Source organism: Microdochium trichocladiopsis, assembly GCF_020744255.1.
Source record: "Microdochium trichocladiopsis strain MPI-CAGE-CH-0230 chromosome Unknown B0I36scaffold_8, whole genome shotgun sequence".
Classification (NCBI taxonomy): Eukaryota; Fungi; Ascomycota; class Sordariomycetes; order Xylariales; family Microdochiaceae; genus Microdochium; species Microdochium trichocladiopsis.
This window is the reverse complement of record NW_025763551.1, coordinates 2,393,528-2,411,977: the sequence shown is the minus strand read 5'-3', so window position 1 is coordinate 2,411,977 and position 18,450 is coordinate 2,393,528. Positions and strand designations below refer to the sequence as shown.

At 57.6% G+C, this 18,450-nt stretch overlaps 7 protein-coding genes across 7 annotated transcripts; 5 read left to right on the top strand and 2 right to left on the bottom strand.

The window, feature by feature from the left end:
* Positions 1-1,511: 1,511 nt before the first annotated feature.
* B0I36DRAFT_158523 (ornithine decarboxylase antizyme-domain-containing protein) lies at positions 1,512-2,820 on the top strand. Its single transcript, XM_046148623.1, has 2 exons — positions 1,512-2,238; positions 2,295-2,820. The coding sequence occupies exons 1-2, from the start codon at positions 1,637-1,639 to the stop codon at positions 2,500-2,502; spliced, it is 810 nt and encodes a 269-aa protein (XP_046009644.1). The 5' UTR covers positions 1,512-1,636; the 3' UTR covers positions 2,503-2,820.
* A 317-nt stretch (positions 2,821-3,137) lies between these two features.
* B0I36DRAFT_248018 (putative bifunctional histidine biosynthesis protein hishf) lies at positions 3,138-4,772 on the bottom strand (the record flags this gene model as incomplete). Its single annotated transcript, XM_046150350.1, has 1 exon — positions 3,138-4,772. The coding sequence occupies one exon, from the start codon at positions 4,770-4,772 to the stop codon at positions 3,138-3,140; it is 1,635 nt and encodes a 544-aa protein (XP_046009643.1).
* Positions 4,773-5,368: 596 nt separating this feature from the next.
* On the top strand, positions 5,369-9,803 carry B0I36DRAFT_365991 (uncharacterized protein; the record flags this gene model as incomplete). Its single annotated transcript, XM_046159226.1, has 4 exons — positions 5,369-5,548; positions 5,623-6,603; positions 7,653-8,750; positions 8,859-9,803. 4 exons carry the CDS (start codon positions 5,369-5,371, stop codon positions 9,801-9,803), a joined length of 3,204 nt encoding a protein of 1,067 aa, XP_046009642.1.
* A 1,372-nt stretch (positions 9,804-11,175) lies between these two features.
* B0I36DRAFT_365990 (camp-regulated phosphoprotein/endosulfine conserved region-domain-containing protein) lies at positions 11,176-11,770 on the top strand (the record flags this gene model as incomplete). Its single annotated transcript, XM_046159225.1, has 2 exons — positions 11,176-11,211; positions 11,315-11,770. The coding sequence occupies 2 exons, from the start codon at positions 11,176-11,178 to the stop codon at positions 11,768-11,770; spliced, it is 492 nt and encodes a 163-aa protein (XP_046009641.1).
* Positions 11,771-12,291: 521 nt separating this feature from the next.
* B0I36DRAFT_330639 (putative UPF0160 protein C27H6.8) lies at positions 12,292-13,922 on the bottom strand. The gene has a single exon (XM_046154862.1). It carries the CDS (start codon positions 13,699-13,701, stop codon positions 12,613-12,615), a length of 1,089 nt encoding a protein of 362 aa, XP_046009640.1. The 5' UTR covers positions 13,702-13,922; the 3' UTR covers positions 12,292-12,612.
* A 669-nt stretch (positions 13,923-14,591) lies between these two features.
* B0I36DRAFT_249402 (IEC3 subunit of the Ino80 complex, chromatin re-modelling-domain-containing protein) lies at positions 14,592-15,533 on the top strand (the record flags this gene model as incomplete). Its single annotated transcript, XM_046150473.1, has 2 exons — positions 14,592-14,743; positions 14,807-15,533. The coding sequence occupies 2 exons, from the start codon at positions 14,592-14,594 to the stop codon at positions 15,531-15,533; spliced, it is 879 nt and encodes a 292-aa protein (XP_046009639.1).
* Positions 15,534-16,234: 701 nt separating this feature from the next.
* B0I36DRAFT_414858 (SAM-dependent RNA methyltransferase) lies at positions 16,235-17,746 on the top strand (the record flags this gene model as incomplete). The annotated part of the gene is made up of 6 exons (XM_046162026.1): positions 16,235-16,449; positions 16,482-16,591; positions 16,725-16,742; positions 16,799-16,909; positions 17,000-17,118; positions 17,211-17,746. The coding sequence occupies 6 exons, from the start codon at positions 16,235-16,237 to the stop codon at positions 17,265-17,267; spliced, it is 630 nt and encodes a 209-aa protein (XP_046009638.1). The 3' UTR covers positions 17,268-17,746.
* Between the last annotated feature and the right edge of the window lie 704 nt (positions 17,747-18,450).

Genomic DNA, 18,450 nt, shown 5'->3' with positions numbered 1-18,450 from the left:
CCGGTAACGGACAGGGTGTCGGCCTGAGTCTGGGGAAGGCGGGCGGAAGGGTCGGCTGGCCAGAGAAGTGAGATGTGTCGAACTCAAAACGCACGGCAGTGGCATGGAGGGTGGGCGTCAAGAGACATGGAGGAAAGCTTGTGGGCGCCGCGAGGCCGAGGACTCAGTCGTGTGTCCCCAGGTTCTGATGTCGGGTCAGGCGAGATCGACAGAGTCACGGGTGCATGTTTGTGCTTGTCAGGATGGGATGGTGCAGAGTCCTGCAGCTCCGACTGGACTAGCCGGACCTTATCGCGCCTGTTTTCCTGCGCGAGCATTTGCAGTGGCAGACACAGTCAGTCGATCACAAATCCAATCAGCACTGGTGGTTGGTAGCGCAGTCTATTCCAGTGTTGCTGCCCAACAGGAGGAGCAAAGGGCGGCGACTGTGAATCAACCAACCAACCATCGTAGCCGAGAGGCTCAGCCTGGCGAGGCAGATGGTGTCAGCGTTGTTGAAAACACTTGTGGGCGCCGTCCTGGGTTGACCTGGCAGAAGATCCAAAGCCTGCCTCGCTCTGCCCCGGAGCTTCTCGCACGGGGATGCTGGAAGCTTGCTTGTCCAGCAGCAGCACTGACTGGGAAGCCTGTTAATGCGTGATTGCTACTGTACCAGAAAGAGCCAGGAGGATGCGCTCCCTCAAGATTGGAGTATCCCTGCCCGACCTAATGCAACGTCCCTGCTCCTGGGCAGCCTGTGGGTGCTGCAAGGGCGCCACCAGCGCGGCCCACGTGATGGGAGTATGGCATTTGCTCTTCTCTTCTGCAAATCTGATTCATCCGTGCGCTCAAGGCGCGCTTCAGGTCAAACCACAACCTGTCTACCCTAGGGTAGGATGTCTGCGCATTATAGTAGACACACAGGGGCGCCTGCAGAACTTCTCTCTGAATAGCGCCTAAGTACAGATCAAATATGAAAACGGGCGGTTCTGAGCAATTGCGTGCCTCTGCATGCCTGGCGACCGCGGTGGCTGGACGCCGCTCTGGGCATTCTGGACAGCGCTGGGAGGTTCCAGGCTCTTGTGCAGCACACCTTCTGCAGCACTGCACCACTCTCGGCGCCCCAGTGGCACACCCACGCCGCCTCCTCCAGGGCTTGCCATTGGGTGCCACCACTGCCCCCCTCGCCCTAGAGTGGCCACTTTGGACGCTTGCAGACCCCAGCGCAACCGCACGGAGGCTCCACCCCGACTCCATCCTGCGACGACTCTCTGAAAAGCCCGCCCGCGCGGCGCCTTCTGCCGTTTTCTCTTCTCCGCCCTCTGTCCACTCCGTCCCAAACAGCCCGTCTCCCGACAACCTCCAACGTCTCGCACGTCGTCAAGCAACTGCCTGCTCGCCCTTGATCCCCAGCCTCAGCGCTCCAGCAAGCTCGAGAAAAGAAAAATCTTCCTTCTTCTCATCTCAACTCAGCAGCAGCAGCCTCCTGCCCGCTCGCCACCGCCGGCCCGCAGCTTCGACACGAGTCATCTTGACATCCTCAATCACCCTCTCACCTTCCCCCGATCGTCACGCTGGGTTCTTACAATGGCGCCAATGAAAAACAATTCCAATTCGAGTAGTAGTAATTACGGCGAGGTCCCGGCCGCCCAGGTCAATGTCCTCGCCAGCTGCTACGTCGTCGACCCTCAGGCCTCCCTCAAGGGCCTGCACTACTGCACTACCGGGGCTGCAGGGGCCGAGTGGTATTCCTGAGGTCCCTATCTCAGGAATGCCCTCGCCCCCCTCAAGCCCCCCTCTCGCCGCCCTCACGGCCTCTAACGAGCTGGCCCTCCAGCCAAAGCCGTCCAAGAGCAACCGTGCCAACAGCGCCAGCCATGCCAGCCGCAGCCGCCGACGAGGGGGGGCAACACTCCAGATCAGGGAAGAATGTGAGAGATTCTTTTGCGAGACCATGAAAGCCGTGTTCCAAGGTGAGCGGGACATGGCCGGTAGTGTCTCCGGCCTGACTGGTGTGTACAGCAGCGTGCTGACACCACCGCCCGACGACTATCCTACACCTCCGTCATCCTTCTCCAGCACCTACAGCGGACGTTACGTAGCTCCGCCTGTAGCCGCCATGGGATGGATGGAGTTCTGGGATTATGCCGGAGGCACCAGCTTCCGCGCTTTCGTCGCCGAGGAGGACAATGGAGACAAGTCCCTATTCGCATTCTTTGACAGCGGGCTTGTCAACGATAGGCGTGACCTCAAGCAAGCGTAAGTGCAAGGCTGAAACATGGTTCATCCAAATTGACCGCTAACCGTCTCTCTAGACTCATCGCGCTAATTGAGCTTGCTGACGTCCCTATGGGATGCTCACGCCTGGTAGTCTGTCTGGACCGGGTCATCCCCGAGCAAGACAATAAGACCTTGATGAGAAATCTTCAATGGGCAGGGTTCGAGTTGACTACACTTGACCATTGGGCCAAGGCCATCGACGTGACTAGCGACAAATGGCTGTTCATGGAGATGGAAATCTGAGACACTGTCAGGATCCGCAGACTCTGCAATCTTCTGAAGGTTGCCCAAGCTCTTTCACTTCTTGCCTTCAAAATTCGGCGCCATCCTTTACAGTTCGCCACTTTGTGGCTCAAAATTTTGTCTCCTTCGTCCGCCTGCGCTCGTTGTTCGCATGGAGTTTGCCGGTTGATCGTCTCATGCTCAGTTTGTTGTTGAACGTGCTCGGAGTTCACAACCAGTCATCAGCGTTTTCCTCTCTTGTTCTCTTGAGCAGCTCATGACACTTGACATTTTTCGAGAGCACTGCTTCTCTTTTGATTTTCGTTCCCTGTTCGACTACGCGAAGCTCAAGTTCAACATCTGTCTTGACATTTTTCCAGTCTTTGTGCGATGACTGAGCATTTTCCTGGCCGTCTGATCGGTATTTGCCAGCTTGTACATAGTCAAAAATCAATATTTGCCCTATTAAATAGTTGCTTAACGCTGCGGTCTCAAAGCGTGAACAGCTTCGGCACATGATTCACTCCTGTTAATATGCTTGGCTCAGCACCACCATAGATGTGTACCTATACACCCGGCCTGAGATTGATCCGTTTACCCACGGGCATATTATTGTGTTTCGATTTTTGTTGTTGTCCCAGCTCTATTTGCAATGTCTATAAATCTCCCTCAAACAATCTCACCTCGAGCCCCTTGTCCGCCAAGTGATCCTTGACCTGCTTGACCGTGTACTCCTCGCGGTGGAAGATGCCCGCACCGAGCGCGGCATCAGTGGTCGTCTTGTCGAAGACCTCCTCAAAGTGGCCCGGGTTGCCCGCGCCACTGGACGCGATGACGGGGATCTTGACGCTCGCCTTGACCTGCCTGATCAATTCGAGGTCGAAGCCCGAGTTGGTCCCGTCCTTGTCGATGCAGTTGAGCAGGATCTCGCCGGCGCCCATGGCCTCGACGGCCTGCACCAGCTCTACCACGTCCAGGTCCCGCGTCTCCCGGCCGCCCTTGATCGTGCACGCGTACCAGCAGTACTCGTCTCCGCTGGAGGGGGAGGGGAACTCGGTCTTGATGATGTTGTGCCGTGTCGCATCTGGCTTGGGCACGTAGATGCGCTTCGGGTCCACGCTGACCACAACGGCCTGGTTGCCGTACGCGCGGCTGATCTGCTCGATGGCCGTGTTGCCAAACAGCTTGCGCCCGGAGGCGTAGTACTCCTCGGCGGCGACGACGGCGTCGGAGCCGATCGAGACCTTGTCGGCGCCGCTCTTGAAGTACATGGTGGCGATCTCGAGCGCCGAGACCTTGGTCCCGTCCGTGTCGACCGTGTCGCGGATGCCGCCGCCGATCGTGAGCGGCACAAAGACGGTCTCGCTCGTGCGCCGCAGGATCTCGAGCATCGGCACGTCCGCGACCGGCAGGTCCCGGAAGCTCGTGATGTTGAGGAACGTCACCTCGTCCGCGCCCTGCTCGTAGTACTTCTTGGCCAGCTCCACGGGCTTGCCCAGGTTGCGCACGTCGTTGCCCTCGCCCTTCTCCCGCACGTCGTACTGGTCCCCCTTGGTGACGACCAGGTCGCCCTGGTCGTTTGTCCGCACGTCCAGGCACGCGATGATGCGCCGTGTCAGCCCGCCCGTCGGCGCCGGGCCCGTGACTGTCTGGCCCAGCGTCCGCGCGCCTTCGCCGTTGAGGAATGCCCGGATGACGCGCAGCCCGGCGACGCCGCTCTTTTCCGGGTGGAATTGTGTCGCAAAGATGTTGCCCTTGGCCACCGCGCCGACAAACACCTCCCCGCCATATGTCCCCGTGGCCACCGTCCATCCTTGGCCTTCGAGCTCCCCGGCGATGTAGGGGTATTTGTACGAGTGGACATAGTAGTACTTGCTCTCTGGCCGGAGGTCGTAGAGCGACTTGGAGCTCGCGTTGGCCGAGTTCCACCCAATGTGCGGCACCGCCTTGTTCGTGTCGTCGAACCGGTTCAGCTTGCCCTTGATGCAGCTCAGCCCTGGCACCTCCGGGTCTTCTACGGAGCCTTCGAAGATGGCCTGCAGGCCGACGCAGATGCCCATGAATGGCTTGCCCGCGTCAATGTGTGCCTGGATCGCGGGAAGGTAGCCCGCCGAGGAGAGCTGGGAGAGGCAGTGGCCAAAGTGGCCGACGCCGGGCAGGATGAGCTTGTCGGCCTTTGCGACTTCCTCGGGCGTGCGCACCCATTCTACTGTGTAGCCCACTTTCTCAATCGCGTTGACCAGGCTGCGGACGTTGCCGGCGACATAGTCGAGGAGATGGACGGTCGGCATCTTGGGCAAGAGGGTCGCACCCAGTGGGTGGAAGAATTGAGTCGGAAGGGGGTTTTGGGTTGGTATATTTCAGTTCGAGATTGCTCGCTTGTTGCAGAGACGTGGCCGAGGTCGGGAGGTTGTCTATGCGGGCATGGCACCAGGACTTGTGTGCGCCCTTGGATTGCACAGATGCTGTGATATATACCTGGGTATTGTTGAAGGGTGACTGGGCGGACAGTCAATGTCCCGGGCCGACTTTCGCGATTGGACTTTTTCGAGCGCGAGCTGCCCCTCCCAGTGCCCCTCTGTCTGCGTCTGTCGCTGTGTCACTCGGCGGCGCCGCCGGCGCCGGCAGCGGCCGAGCTAGTAGTGACCGGCCAGGGATCCACACTGCGCCGTGCCATCCCCTGCAACAAAGTGTCCCAATTTCTTCACGCTGGCTCCGTCACCGCGGGCTCTTTTTAACCCCAGGCCTTTTCATCTTCACGATGCGCCCTCGAGATCCAGCGGCGCCACGCAGCGTTTGAGTGCTGCACGACCAGCTTGTCTAGCATTAGCGGCAGGCTCGCTAGCGAAGGGGGCTTCTTCTCACCCGACTTTTGCCGTCCCGATGCATGCCTCGCGGATCTGCCATGGAAACGTCACCTGCCCCAGCTCGTACGGGTAGCGCCCAGCTGAGCGGCATCGACCCTGCGCTGTCTGCCGCGAAGCCTCCCAATGGAGCCAACTCCTTGCCTCTCGTGGACGACGATGAGTCCGAGTGGGAATACGAGTACTCGACGACCGAGACAGAGGTTTGTGCTTTTTCCGTAACCCGCGTTCTTGCGCGCACAGCAGCAGGAGCCCATCACCTAACCACAACATACAGACATATTACATTACCCTGGACCTCTCGACCCAGGATTTCACAGACAAGCGCACAAAGACAATCCACCACGGCCGTGGCGGATATCACAGCGAGAAGCAGGCAAACATATTCCAGGGCCGCCAGCAGAGCCCCGATGCGTCCCCCCAGCCAGGCACGCGACACAACAGCACCGCCGTGGCTTCCGATGATGATGGAGAGGAAGGCACGCCTCCAGCGCCCGGCTCTGGTGGCAATCGCGCCGCCGCCGCCGCCGCCGTCCTGCCAGGCCTCGAAGCTCGAGGCTGGTCATCTCGGCGTGATAGCGAGGGCGGCGACGATGAGGTTGACGAGGATGACGATGGCAACCAGTCAGGACGCCGCGGCCTCGACGAGGTGCAGATCATGGAGCTGCACTCGCCCAATCCGGTGATAGCGTACCAGGGCCGCGTCTACGCGGGCCAGTGGCATGAGAACATTGGCACCGAGTTCCTCATCACACGGCACAACGAGGACAGCCACTTGCCCGTGCTCCGCCACCTGGACGACGGCGTTGACCTGTTGGCGGCCAGCAGCACGCGGATCAGCGTGACGCAGAAGGAGCTCAAGCGCAAGGACCCTGCAGCAAAGCAGAAGCATGAGGGGATGAGGCTCGCCGGCGATGGTGTACAGCGGCACCCGTCTGACCGTGCAGATTTGGGTGTCGAGGGCCGTCGCGATCACCATGGTGTTGAAGTCGAGGAAGACGACGTGGAAGCACAAGCGCTGCTAGTCCCACCGCCCGACGCGGGCGCATCGCAGGCGAGGATCGACCAGGGCAACTTTCTGCGTGAGTTCATCGCGCTCAAGCGGGCCCGTGGCGAGACGGATGCGGTCCCTGTGCTCACCAACGCGGACCATCTCCCCAAGAGAGCGCCCTCGAAGCGGACTAAGACTCCAGGTCGAGGACAGGGTGCTGGCGGCGGGAGACCACGCGGCGTCCGCGCCGCGCGAGGCACTACCCGTGTTCGTCGTTCTCGTGGTGGAAGACCGCGTGGTCGGGGCCGGGGCAGGGCCAGAAGGTCGTTGTTGAGCATCGCGGCGAACACGGAAGGGGAGGGTGATGATAGTGGTGAAGGCATGGCTATTCCTACAACAGCAGTCAATCATGACGACGTCGTTGCGAATATGGATCCGGCTCTGTCGGCGCCGACTCCGGATCGGTGGGATGAGACCAAAACCGGACTGGCGGCAAGCCATGGTGGTGAGGATGTCGTTATGGGAGAAGTCACGGGGGATAAATGAAGGTCAACGGTATGACTTAGTCGGTCAAGCCATTAATCAATAAGCCCGTAGGCATCAAGAAGGGTAATACACCTTCTGTTCCTAAGCTCGTCCTCTGCATTTTCGCATTGACTATTGTCAACGTCCAAAGTGCTTCCAAACACAGTCGTGAAAGGAAACAGTGAAGGCGGTTTCTGTTGACACCATAGCCTTGGCTGGGGAACTTCCTCGACCTGCATTGCTGCCTGCCCTTCTCGGGGTACCGCCATACGAGCACGATGAGAAAGGAGCATGTTTGCCTATTATAGCCTCTTGGCCCGGCCAGGGTCCGACTCCACTCCGCCAGGCACGGAGGTGCGGTGTGAATGAGATTGACAACAGCTTCACCGGCGACATCGAGATGCAAAGGTCTCTTCTGCTCTTTTACACGTTTCTCTTCCATTTGTGCTTCGGAAAGAAAGAACATTCGGTTGTAGTTTATAGCAGTGTGGCCGCACCCGTAGGGACTTGCTTCAACCTATTGCGCAATTTATCGAAACCTTTAGCTTTGTTTCTCCCAGCTGGGCCTCGCCTACTGGAAGACTATATATTATGGGTAAGTCGTCCGTTGTCACATTGATTTCTTGGTGGGTTTTGTTGAGCTTGCATGATTGACCACTCTCCCCATACAACAGGTCACGATGTAAGCTCAGCCTCGCTGGCGTCACCGCATTTATCTCCAATTTTCTCCGGGGAGAGGGCCTCTTTCAAAACATGAGGGACATATTAACAGGTGACTGTGTGAGCTTTAGGTCCTTTGCCAATTCTGCGGCGTCAGCTTCGGCGTGGGCCGCATACGCACCGCCACGGAGCCCCGCGGCGCTGCATGGCACAGCGGCGGCATTTGGCGGCGTGACACGCGCGGGTGGCTGCCCGGATACGAAGACCCGAAGAGAGAAAGGTGCTTTCGCAAGAGAAAACGGGACAGGAAACGAAAAGTGAGAGATGGCGAAGGTGGCGGCGAGGAGCGGCAGCGCGTAAAGAAGGACAGAGAGTACTATGTCAGAAAAGCCGAGGAGTCGGGCTGCCGCCTGCTCAAGCGGGAGAGACCGCCGAGCCGGGATCGCGGCCGGTCCATCACGGACGAGGAACTCCAGCGTTTATATGCCGGGGCTGAGACTGGGCCAGCCGAGGACACATCTGGCAGTGTGCATCCAGACAACCACATCGAGGAGGACAAGGCAGCTGCGACAATGGGGCAGAGTGGGTTGGAAGTTGGCCACGACGACAATGACAGCGCTTCGGGTGAGGCTTACGTTCCGACTGAAGGTTCTGATGACAGCGACGGCGAACCCCTGGAATATGCATCCGACGCTGAAAGTGATGTCCTGGATCCGCATGGCTCCGACGACGACGACGACGACCTCTTACCCGCGGAAGATGAATCCACTTGGACATTCTCTGTTAATGGGCCAGACCCCTTGGCTATGACAGACAGCGCATTCGAACCACTTTCCGCAAGCTGGGCGCCGGAGAAGGCGAGCCGGGGATGTCTCGATGAGGAGGAGGAGGACGACATCGTATCCTATTCGAAGTCCACTGAGCACTTCATGTACGAACACATTGCTGGCCCAGACTGTGCTCATGATGAGGGCTACCATGGAGATCGAATCTCGGTCGACGAAATGCTGCATAGCCGGACAGCTCAGTTCCTGGCTGCCAAGCAGCTCGTCGACACCTATGGGTCGACTTGGGAACCTGCAGATGACGATCTCGACTTTGAGAAAGGCTCGAATTGCTTCCTGACCGGTTTTGCCACGAGACCGCCCACGACGTACGACGGCACCTGGTTGCTGCCGATCCGGCATGGGGTGGACTATATCAATGGGGACAACTATGCCGATTTCGAAGTGGGTTACCCCAGCTCGAGTGAAGGACACCCATACGCTTTTATTGATCCCGGAAGAATGCCCTGATCAGTGACATGCCGAGGATCGCTGACCTCATGATCAATCCAGATGCAACTTCCGGAATTCGGCCTCCCTTTTCATCCTGCATGCTTCGAGCTGTATCGACAAGCTAGCCGAAACACACTTGACGGCCGGGTCGAGCTCGACGGCCTGCTGGACTTCTACGCGAGGGCCAGCTCAGAGCCGCAGTCATTCCCGCTCGTCTGGAACGAGGACGCCAGGAACTCCTTTTGGCAGGGCTGGACGTGCCATGTGGGCACAGAGTATCTCGTCGCCAACCCGGTCTATGTGCCCCAGCTGGCATCAATCATCACGGCGGCTACTGTTGTGGCCAGTGAGCGACCTGACTTTAGCATCAGGGACAGCCCTTTCGCGTATAGAGCTGGTAATGAAGCAGTCACTGCCGCGGGTGATCTGTTTCTAAAGCTTCCTGCCGAGATAGTGCAAGGCATTGTCGACTTGCTGGGATCCAAGGATATTGCAAGCCTGCGGCTCGCCTCCCAGGCATTCCAGCAGCTGCCTATATCGCTGTGGTATCGACTTGTCAGAGAAGAACTGCCGTTCTTGTACGAGGCTTGGTCAGATGACGTACAGCCATATCCTTGGGCATCTCGCCTTGCTCTGGACCACCAGGCGTTTGCAGAGGCCAAGGCAGAGCGCTTAGCTGATCGCGACCACCGAAGGCGCGTCATTCAGGAAGACATGCCCGAGATCATGGATGAGTTGCTTCGGAACGAGCCCGGCATCGATGATGCCGAGCTGGAGCTGGAGACAATGTGTGCTGATAGCAGAAGGATTCTTGACCACACACCCATGAGGCTCCATCGGGAGACGACGGACTGGTACCAGCTCTACCGAGACATTGTCGTCAACTGGGACCAGCTCAAAGGCTTGCGCAACAGAGAAAGAATATGGCAGCACGTCACTACGATCGTGGAGGCCATCAAAGCACGAGCGATAGTCAGGGATGGGGATATAGAGATGTCCATGTAGCCAAGTCAAAATGGAACATGGGCATGACGGTGCTTCCAAGCATGAGCTCCAGCAAGAGACATGCAGTTTCAATGCAAGGAGAGGCCATCCCGTGCACTTGAAGTAATTTGACTGCTCACCCGTTCAAACCATTCAAGCTTATGGTAATGGCCGAAACAATGTGGGACTGCTCCAGCCGATTTAGAGTTTCGACTGGCTTCACCTCGTGCGCTTGGAGATGCTATGTCTTGGAGCTAGACGGCACTCGCCAATCAGAGTACTGGGTGCCACGAAGGGAAGAATCTCCCGATAGGATAGAGGGAGAACTCGTTGGTAGTGCTTCGGCAGAGTGGTGGCCACGATGGTATGTGCATGACTCGATGTGGTTCAGCCCATGAACCGAAGTAGGAGCAGGGCCCCAATAGCTAGGTCGCCTTGCGAGCGACTTTGGAATGTCGTTCCGCCTGGAAGCTCTCAAGAGGGAACCGGGTTTTCGTTCATTTGTCCTCTGCGGGTGGCGAGGACAACAAGGGAAGCAGGCAGGCAGGGTCCTGTAAACAAGAGCGGAGCTGTGACTCAGGCACCATCGCGGACTGGGGCGACCCCTGGACTCGGACGGCGGCAGTGACGTGGGAAGCCACTCCATGCCCAATGCAGGGATGTTTTCGGAAGGACGTCGTCAAGTCAGCAGGAAGTGGCCCGCTCACAACACTCAGGTCTTGCACTTGTTTGTGGCAACATTCAACGTGACGAGGAGCTTGGGTAAGTATTGTTGCTCCGGAGTAGCAACCTCGACAAGTCAGACTTCCATCATGTGTGGTGTCGAGAGTGCAGGCATATATTCCGCCCTTACAATTGAGCCCTCGCAATTGAGCGATTGGATCATGATGCTCATCAGTGAGACAGCAGGAGGGCGGGTGGAGCAGGTAAACAGGTGACCAGGCGGGAGCTGATCGCGCAAGCCCACTCCAACTTTAGAGTCTACTGTGACGACGGCGGTGCTGTTTTCGAATGGGGGATGTACCTTTTAGCGGGAGTTCCGGCTGAAAGATACCTGGGTTCATGCATGCGTGCATGGCCCCGCTGCTGAGCGCTGAGCTACAGCTGCCACTTGCGCCTATGAGCACCACCTTTGAAGCCCAAGCCAAGCTACCATCTCCAAGTCACCTGTTTGAGACCCAGCAGCTCTTCCGCCTCCATCTTTTAGTCAAGAAGGGGGCTCTTCATCCGCTGCCTTCTTTCGTCTGCTTCTATCGCTCGACTGTCAACATCGCAGTTCTGTACTCTACGCAACAATCGACGCCGGCCGGTCATCACCACACCACCCCTCACGCGTCTCTGCCCCTCCTTTACAACCACAACCTCCAGCAGCGCAGCTGTACCCATCGCCATCATGAACCCCCACCAGAAGAACAAGGTCGACATCAAGGTCAGTTGGGCTCTACAACTCCTCCTGCCGCGTGCCTGCGTCTGGTCTTCGCTACACGAGAAGGTCTTTCCAGGCTGACTGTGTCGATACAATCATAATCTAGTCCCTCTCTCCCGAGGAGCAGCGCCTCTTCCGGCTCTACGGCAAGCTCCCCTCCAAGAGTGACCACTTTGCCAAGCATCTCAAGGAGCGCAAGTACTTTGACAGCGGCGACTATGCCATGTCCAAGGCCGGCAAGGGCGACAGCGTCGACGCCGCCACCGTCGGTTCCCAGCACCCCGTTCCCGAGAACATCCCCCACGCCTCCTCCCCGCAGCAAGGCGGCCAGCACAACGGCGCCGGCAGCACCCCGAACCTGCACCACCCATCTCTGCACGGCGGGCCCGGCGCGGGTCAGATCAACAGCGGCAGCCCTGTCAAAGAGAGCAGCTTCCTTCAGCGCGAGACGAGCGTCGACGATGACAACTCCACGGGAGACGACGCTGCCAATGCACAGGCTGTTGGTGCAAATGCGTCAGCAGTAGTCGACGCCCAGTCGGGCCTGCCGATTCGTAGCTAAGCGACGGGTCCGGGGTACTCCTGCAGCTGCGCATGGTAACGTGTGTATATGTCAGATTCACGCTTTCAGCAAACGCAAATACATGCCGAGGAGTGGGAGGACGAATATGCAATGATGTATTGAGGGCGGATTCGCGATGAAGGCTGGCCGTCATACGAACACGGCCCTTGTTGCAAGGCTCCCCGACCGGATGTCCAGCTACTGGCTTTAGTCCTCGTGCCACCCGAACAAAGACTACCACGGGCTAAAAGCCAGCCACGGTGCACGAGGTCGGGCGTGCAGTGTCTTCAGGGCTTGTTGCTGCGCTCCTATTTACTGACGACTGTTATGATGATTGCTGGTTTTCTGATATCCTTCTTGTTCCATCTTTCTCAACGACTCAAGTAACGGAGTTGTGCTTATCTACGGCGTTCACCAGGCAGACTGGAAGTTTAGTGTTCCTGCGCCCTGATACGATGGACTATATCGCAACAAGGCAAAATAGTCAAATGAATGATAGGACATGCACGTTCGAAATATCGCAAGTCCCAGTCCAGCTACACCGTGTTGTTCTACCACAGGCGTCCGGCCTCAAAACTGATGACTGGTACACCTATGCGTGAGCTGCCAATCACATGTTCGACACCATGACGTTGACGTGAGCACTCGTGCCAATCCTCTCGATCGTGTTCATGCATCTATATCCACTTTAGTGGATTGTATCGTTATTTTCCGTAACGCCAGTAAGAAGATCTCGCTGAGATCTATGCATATTCCCAAAACCCACTTCCGTTTCCGCCCATCAATTGGATATGATATCCTCCTTTTCTCCCTCCCGTCACAGTCGAATCTCTCCAACCGGTTTAGAAGTCGCAAGCCTTGGCAGCGAGTGCCTTGACGCCGTCAAACGTCTTGTTGCCACCAATGAAGCCGCTGGCATGGATGAAGACGCCGCCGGGCACGCCCGAGACCTCGTCGAGCTGCTCGTCGCGGGCGCCGCGCCAGGGCTCAGGCAAGGGCTTGCGGCTCTGGAACGAGTCCTTGGTCACGGGGACGGCCTGGATGCGCCACTTGGACTCGGGGACCGGCTTCTCCGGGTACAGGACGTAGAGGATCTTGCCGGACGTGCCGTCGGCCTCCTCGAGGGTGTAGAGGTGGTCCTTCCACGGCACCGACTGGCCCTCGAGGACCATGATGCGGCCCTCCGGGTCGTACTCGAGACGCTTGGCGTAGGCCTGCTGGACGATCGAGCGCGCGGGGAGCCACGCCTTGGCGTAGTAGTCGAGGTCGCGGCTGAACTCCTCGCCGATGCGGCCGCTGGCGGTCAGGAACCGGTCGTCCTCGGCGGCCTGGGCCTCGGCCGGGTCCGAGGGGATCGGGTCGTTCCAGTTGGGGTTCAGGCGGCCGACAATGGCGCCCAGGGTGAAGCCGCCCTCGCTGAACTTCTTGGTCAGGCCCGCGGCCTCGACGGCGGCGGGGTCGTAGACGGAGATGCCGTTGTCGTGGGCGTCGAGGGCCTCGATGAAGGACTCGTAGAGCTTGGGGTAGAGGATCGAGACCTGCTCGTCGTCCTCGGAGACGCCCAGGCGCTGGGCAATGATGGCCTTGCCAAAGTGCATGTAGACCAGGCCGGCGGAGGAGAGCTTGGTGGCCCGGCCGGGAAAGGTGGTGGTGAAGGACCGCTGGTGGTGGTCGTAGCGGTTGGCGGCGGCATCGTATTCGCCGCCGACGTCGACGACGGTGTGGCAGTCGGCTAGGAGGGCCGGGTCGCGTGTCCGGACAAGGCCCGAGTCCTTGTATGTCGGCAGGAGGCGGAGCATGTAGACTGCAAGGGCCTCGTCGGCGTGGAAGTGGCCATTGTGGGTGCCGATCTTGAGGACGCCGTCGGTCTTGAGGCGTTTCGATGCGCTTTCGGCCATTCTTGCGGATGTGGTGAATACACGGCGGAACATACAAAAGGTTGGATTGGGGTTGTAGTGGTGTTGTGGTTTGCGCAAGAGTGCTTCGGGTTCGAAGAAGGGTCTTCGAGGCGGTGGTGGGGCACAGCGGGCTCAGCGAGTGTTCGAGGTGGACCTGAAATTCTTCGAGAGCATTGACTTTGTAGACGCTCGCATTGGTTGCAGGCGCCTCTGGATCGGCTCCTCCACGTCCCCCCATCTCCACGCAGTGTTGCTATTGTATGCAAGCTGGAGATTGCCAAGTTTCTGAATCTGGCCAGTCAGTACCTGATGCTCTATACAAGGTGTATTCAAAGTGAATCTCGGTATGATATGCTCAGTACCCGCATGCGTGCTGAATGCCAGCATCTCAAACAATTGTTGCTCGTGCTTCCTTCTATCATCGAGTAGCTTGAAAGTGGCTGCCCACCAAGGCCAGCCTCAGCTGGGGTACATTGGTACACGGGTAATTGGCACTAGAGACATCCACCTGCACGGCTCCATCGCGACAACGCGCGCACCGGGGCAGGCCTGCGCACCACCAACGGGCGACCCAGGCCAGGTTGAGTGAGAGTCTGGAGACACAGCGCCAGCCGTCCCTGCCTCGCCGGCCACCATCAACTTCAATTGCGCGCACAGCCGTTCCACACGTCAGCTTCTTCCCACTTCCATCCATCGTCACCCGTCTGTCATTAGTGTGCACCGCCATCATTGCCAACACGGCGCTTCTGAAGCTTTAACACGTCCACCTCCGTCGTCCTTGCGACCCTCCCGTCGTCCCTCTACTCTGACGACAAAGCCGTGCCAAAGTCGCGCACAAAACCATCGCCGCCATGGACTCGCAGTCCATCAAAGAAGACCCGGACTCCCGTCACGGCAGCGGGAACGCGTCTGATGATGCCGGCATGGCCGATGCGCGTCCATCCTACAAGTCCTGGAAAAAGAAGTACCGGAAGATGCGCATCCAATTCGATGTCCATCTGGAGCAGAGTGAGGAGTTGCACAAGCTTGAGCAGAAGGCCATCCGCACCATGAAGCGTCTGGCTGTTGAAAATGAGTATGTCCAACACCATTCAATCAACTGTAGACTCTTTGAAGCTGACCAGGCATCCGTGTGCAGCCGTCTCATGGACATGTTACTCGACATCAACGACTCCCCACAAATACCCTTTGAGCGTCGCATCGACATCAGCGCGCACGAGCCTGCCTCCGAAAACGAAGCCGATGATACTCAGAAGCCTGCCAAATCCCTCCGGAAACTCCAGCAGACGGTACCACACAGATCATTTGCGGCTACCGTGCAGGTCTTCCCGAGCGTTCAGGAGGAATTGGCACCAAAGAACCGCGACACAGAGCCAACAGCGTTCCTGACAGCCGACGACATCGACAACTATCTCTACGAGATTGATCTGCGACTTGGCTTGAAACCACAGCCGTCGCTCGCGCCGAACGCACACGGTGCTGCGGGTAGTACAGCTGCACACAACTACGCGCTGCGCAACCCTACAAGTGTCTACAACTGGCTCAGAAAGCATGCACCTAAGACGTTCTTGCAAGACATGGAGAAGGATGACAATGAAAAGGGGGAGAAGGTGGACGGCAGGAAACGCAAGAACGCCGCAGGCGAGGGCAAGCGGCGCTCCACAATGTCCAAGAAGGACAAGGAGCGACTACGTGCTGCTGAGGGAGGATGGGATGAAGATGGCTCCCACGACGGTCAGAGCACGAAGGGCAAGCGGAAGCGTGATGATGACCCTGGGTACCGGCCTAAAGGTGGAAACAGTCGGCCGGTCAAGAAGCGCAAAAGCGGTAGTGTCGGTGGCCGAAAGTCGATGGGGGACCGGTGATCGTCGTGTGCATGGCAGGGACCGCGATGGCCCATCATACTTGATGGTGTGTATTCTAGGCGTTGGCTGGCGTTCATCCGAGCAGAGGAGCAGGACATTTACAAGTCTGTAGCCTGAGGACTCTCACACAAAGTGGGCGTGACGCGGCTGGCTGCAAGCACACGAGGGCGTGTTTTGATTCATAGACGGAGAGCGACTGGCTTCGATATTTGTTATTAATTCCCCATGTTTCGATGCATTCTGATTAATATGTATGAGGCGACCTCTTGACATGATTTTGAGGCTCAAGGCAGCTACGCGGTGTCCTTGGTGCTGCTTGGTGCTGCAGCGCAGCGGATCGCCCACTTGGGCACCTCTCTAGTGCAAAATTTCTCGGACCGCAGCCTCAAAAATGACGTCGGACTTTGCACGCCCAAGACTTTCGCCGGCAGTACCTAGCAATTACACCTGACCAGGCCTGCAGTCTTGCCTGCCGCACGATTTGGTGAGTGCTCGCCCTGCTTTCAGCTTGATTTTCGCGTGCTAGCGAGACTTCATGGTTGATTTGCAATTTAAACACCGCCTCTCCATACCTTCCAAAAACTGCACTGCACTCTACTAGCATAGCAGACCCTCCCCCAGACCCTCTTGCCGCATACTACGTTCTGTGATTCTGACCTTGGCTGCACAGTTCGGTCATTGTGTCGACGTACAACAAAGCAATGGCGTCTAGCAACGACGGCAAGACCTACATCGTGGAGCACCTCGACCCGGAGCTCGGGCCCTGGTCAGAGCTCGAGTACATCTGCATCGGCCAGGACTCGCAGAAGGCCGGCAGCCGGTTCTTGCTCTCATCTCTGCCCGACGAGTTCCGCGTCCCCGAGAGGCTCGGCAAGCTCGAGGCCTTCACGCCGGAGAAGCGGAGCGTCGAGGAGATGTACCCTCCCCCCAGGCTGGCGGGGCCAACAGTGCTGGTGATGTGAAGAACCAGGTCTGTTTGCTGGATCCCGCGGCCAAGCAGGACTTGTCGCCCGAGGATGGGAAAAAGTTTGGCGTGTTCCTCTTTGGTGGAATCCTGGGTGAGTGTGGCTCAATCTCATCGGTTGTCCGTGTTGTGTCAGCCTGCCGGCAATGCCTTCGGGTTGCTGTGACTTTGGCATTCTGTACCCCTTGCACTTCTATGTCCGATTTTGACTGCTGACATCGTCGTAGGTGATGACCCGCCCCGTGGTATGTAGTATCCATTGAGAGAGATGCTTAAGTGACTGCGAGTTGACATCGACGAGACCGTACCTCTGAGCTACGGAAGAAGGGATACGAGGGTAGGCGACTCGGCCCTGTACAGATGACGACCGATACAGCAGTGCGAGTGACCCGAATGGTTGTTCAAGAAGGATGTAAGCTCACCCTTCACTCTTGATAGTGGCGTGCACTGCAGTCGTAGGCAGCTGTGTTGTTAACCACATTCCACACAACCCACCATGCAGATACATTGGAGACCGTGCCGTACTTGGACCACCCAGACATCAAGTTCAATGAGCACGAGAGCACACAGATGCCATTCCGCTATGTCGCCGATGCTAATGGAAAACCGATCATGCCAGAGGTATGGAAGCTTCGGGCAAGCTGTTTCATATCATTGAGCTGCCCGATATTACTATCCCCAATAGAGCATATAGCTGACTAGAACGTCATTAGGGCATGGTTGAACTCATTGGAAAAGACGCCGACAAGACGATCGACGACATGTTCTGAAAATTTCCTTCCAAGCCATCATTGGAACATGACTAGCTGAATAGATTAGATATCGGAGTAGCGACGTCCAGCTGTTTGGCTTACGTGCGGAAACCTGTTCATCTAGTCGCCGACCTGGTCAACTTTTCGTGCTGTTGTCCGACCCATCTAATAACAACACCATGATTCGGGCCCATGATCTTATCTGAGGCTAATAGTGCTTGTTTTATGCGGATCGTCCAATCTTTCGCAAGACGACGTACACCAACACGAACATGACAGCCATGCCACCCGACATTCGCAAATATGGACATTCAGGCGGCATTTCGAACACATTAGATCGTCTCATGTTATAGACGCCCAATCACACTTGGTCTTAGCTTGATCCGCGCGAAGCGGAGGTTCGTATGCAAGCCTAGGCAAACTTTTCACAGTCTGCAGATGCGTCACGAAATCGGTGCTTCGTCTCAGCCGCTCTATACAAGTGTCATCGCTTGAGGATCGACGCCCCGCAACCTAGTCAGAAGGTTGCATCAGATCTTGGGTCCCTCGTTCAATCTGTGGTTCGATCGAGGCTAAAAATCCAGGACCATGGTCACCAAACACCCTCCACGTGAAGTGATGCGCAGCATCGCTTATGCACGTCTCGCCGTCCGGCCCACTTGTCATGGCTTTTCCAAAGTCGGATGTGGCACCAAGAAACTGGACTGCACGAACCGGCGAAATTAAGCTTCGCAAGGTCCGACTTGCGACGCTCACCCCCCGAACGATGGAGCTCTAGTGTGCTGGAACCTGGAAAAGGCAGAATGATACAGGAGCGGGTCTGCTGCCCTCCTCTTCTAAGAAACCTCCTCGTCAGTTCTCTGCCAAACCACTAAAAATCTCAAGAGTCGATACCGGCGGTTTCTGGCCATAATGTCTGGGGCTCTCTGTAGACGTGCGAGAGCCAACTTGTTTCCCAGGATCACAAGCCAAACCCTTCCCAACTTTGCATGGGTGGCTCGATCTGAACCAACCCCTGCTGTTGAGAACCAATGGAGTGAAACGCGTGAGCAGTCGCATCCTGTTTGCGTAGCATTGCGTGTGCCGGGCGCCAGGAAGAGCGTGCAGAGAGAGCTCGGATGGACATCACACCGCCGAGTGACGATGCGAGACATCTGCCTCTTTGTGTGAACAATGCGGTCGACGCCCAGGACCTCGGCTC

Bases quoted from the DNA above. Each gene is read 5' to 3' on its own strand.
- B0I36DRAFT_158523 (XM_046148623.1), top strand. From the start codon at position 1,637: ATGTCCTCGCCAGCTGCTACGTCGTCGACCCTCAGGCCTCCCTCAAGG. The intron at 2,239-2,294 runs GTAAGTGCAAGG...CCGTCTCTCTAG, and splicing joins AGGCGTGACCTCAAGCAAGC to ACTCATCGCGCTAATTGAGC.
- B0I36DRAFT_330639 (XM_046154862.1), bottom strand. From the start codon at position 13,701: ATGTTCCGCCGTGTATTCACCACATCCGCAAGAATGGCCGAAAGCGCA.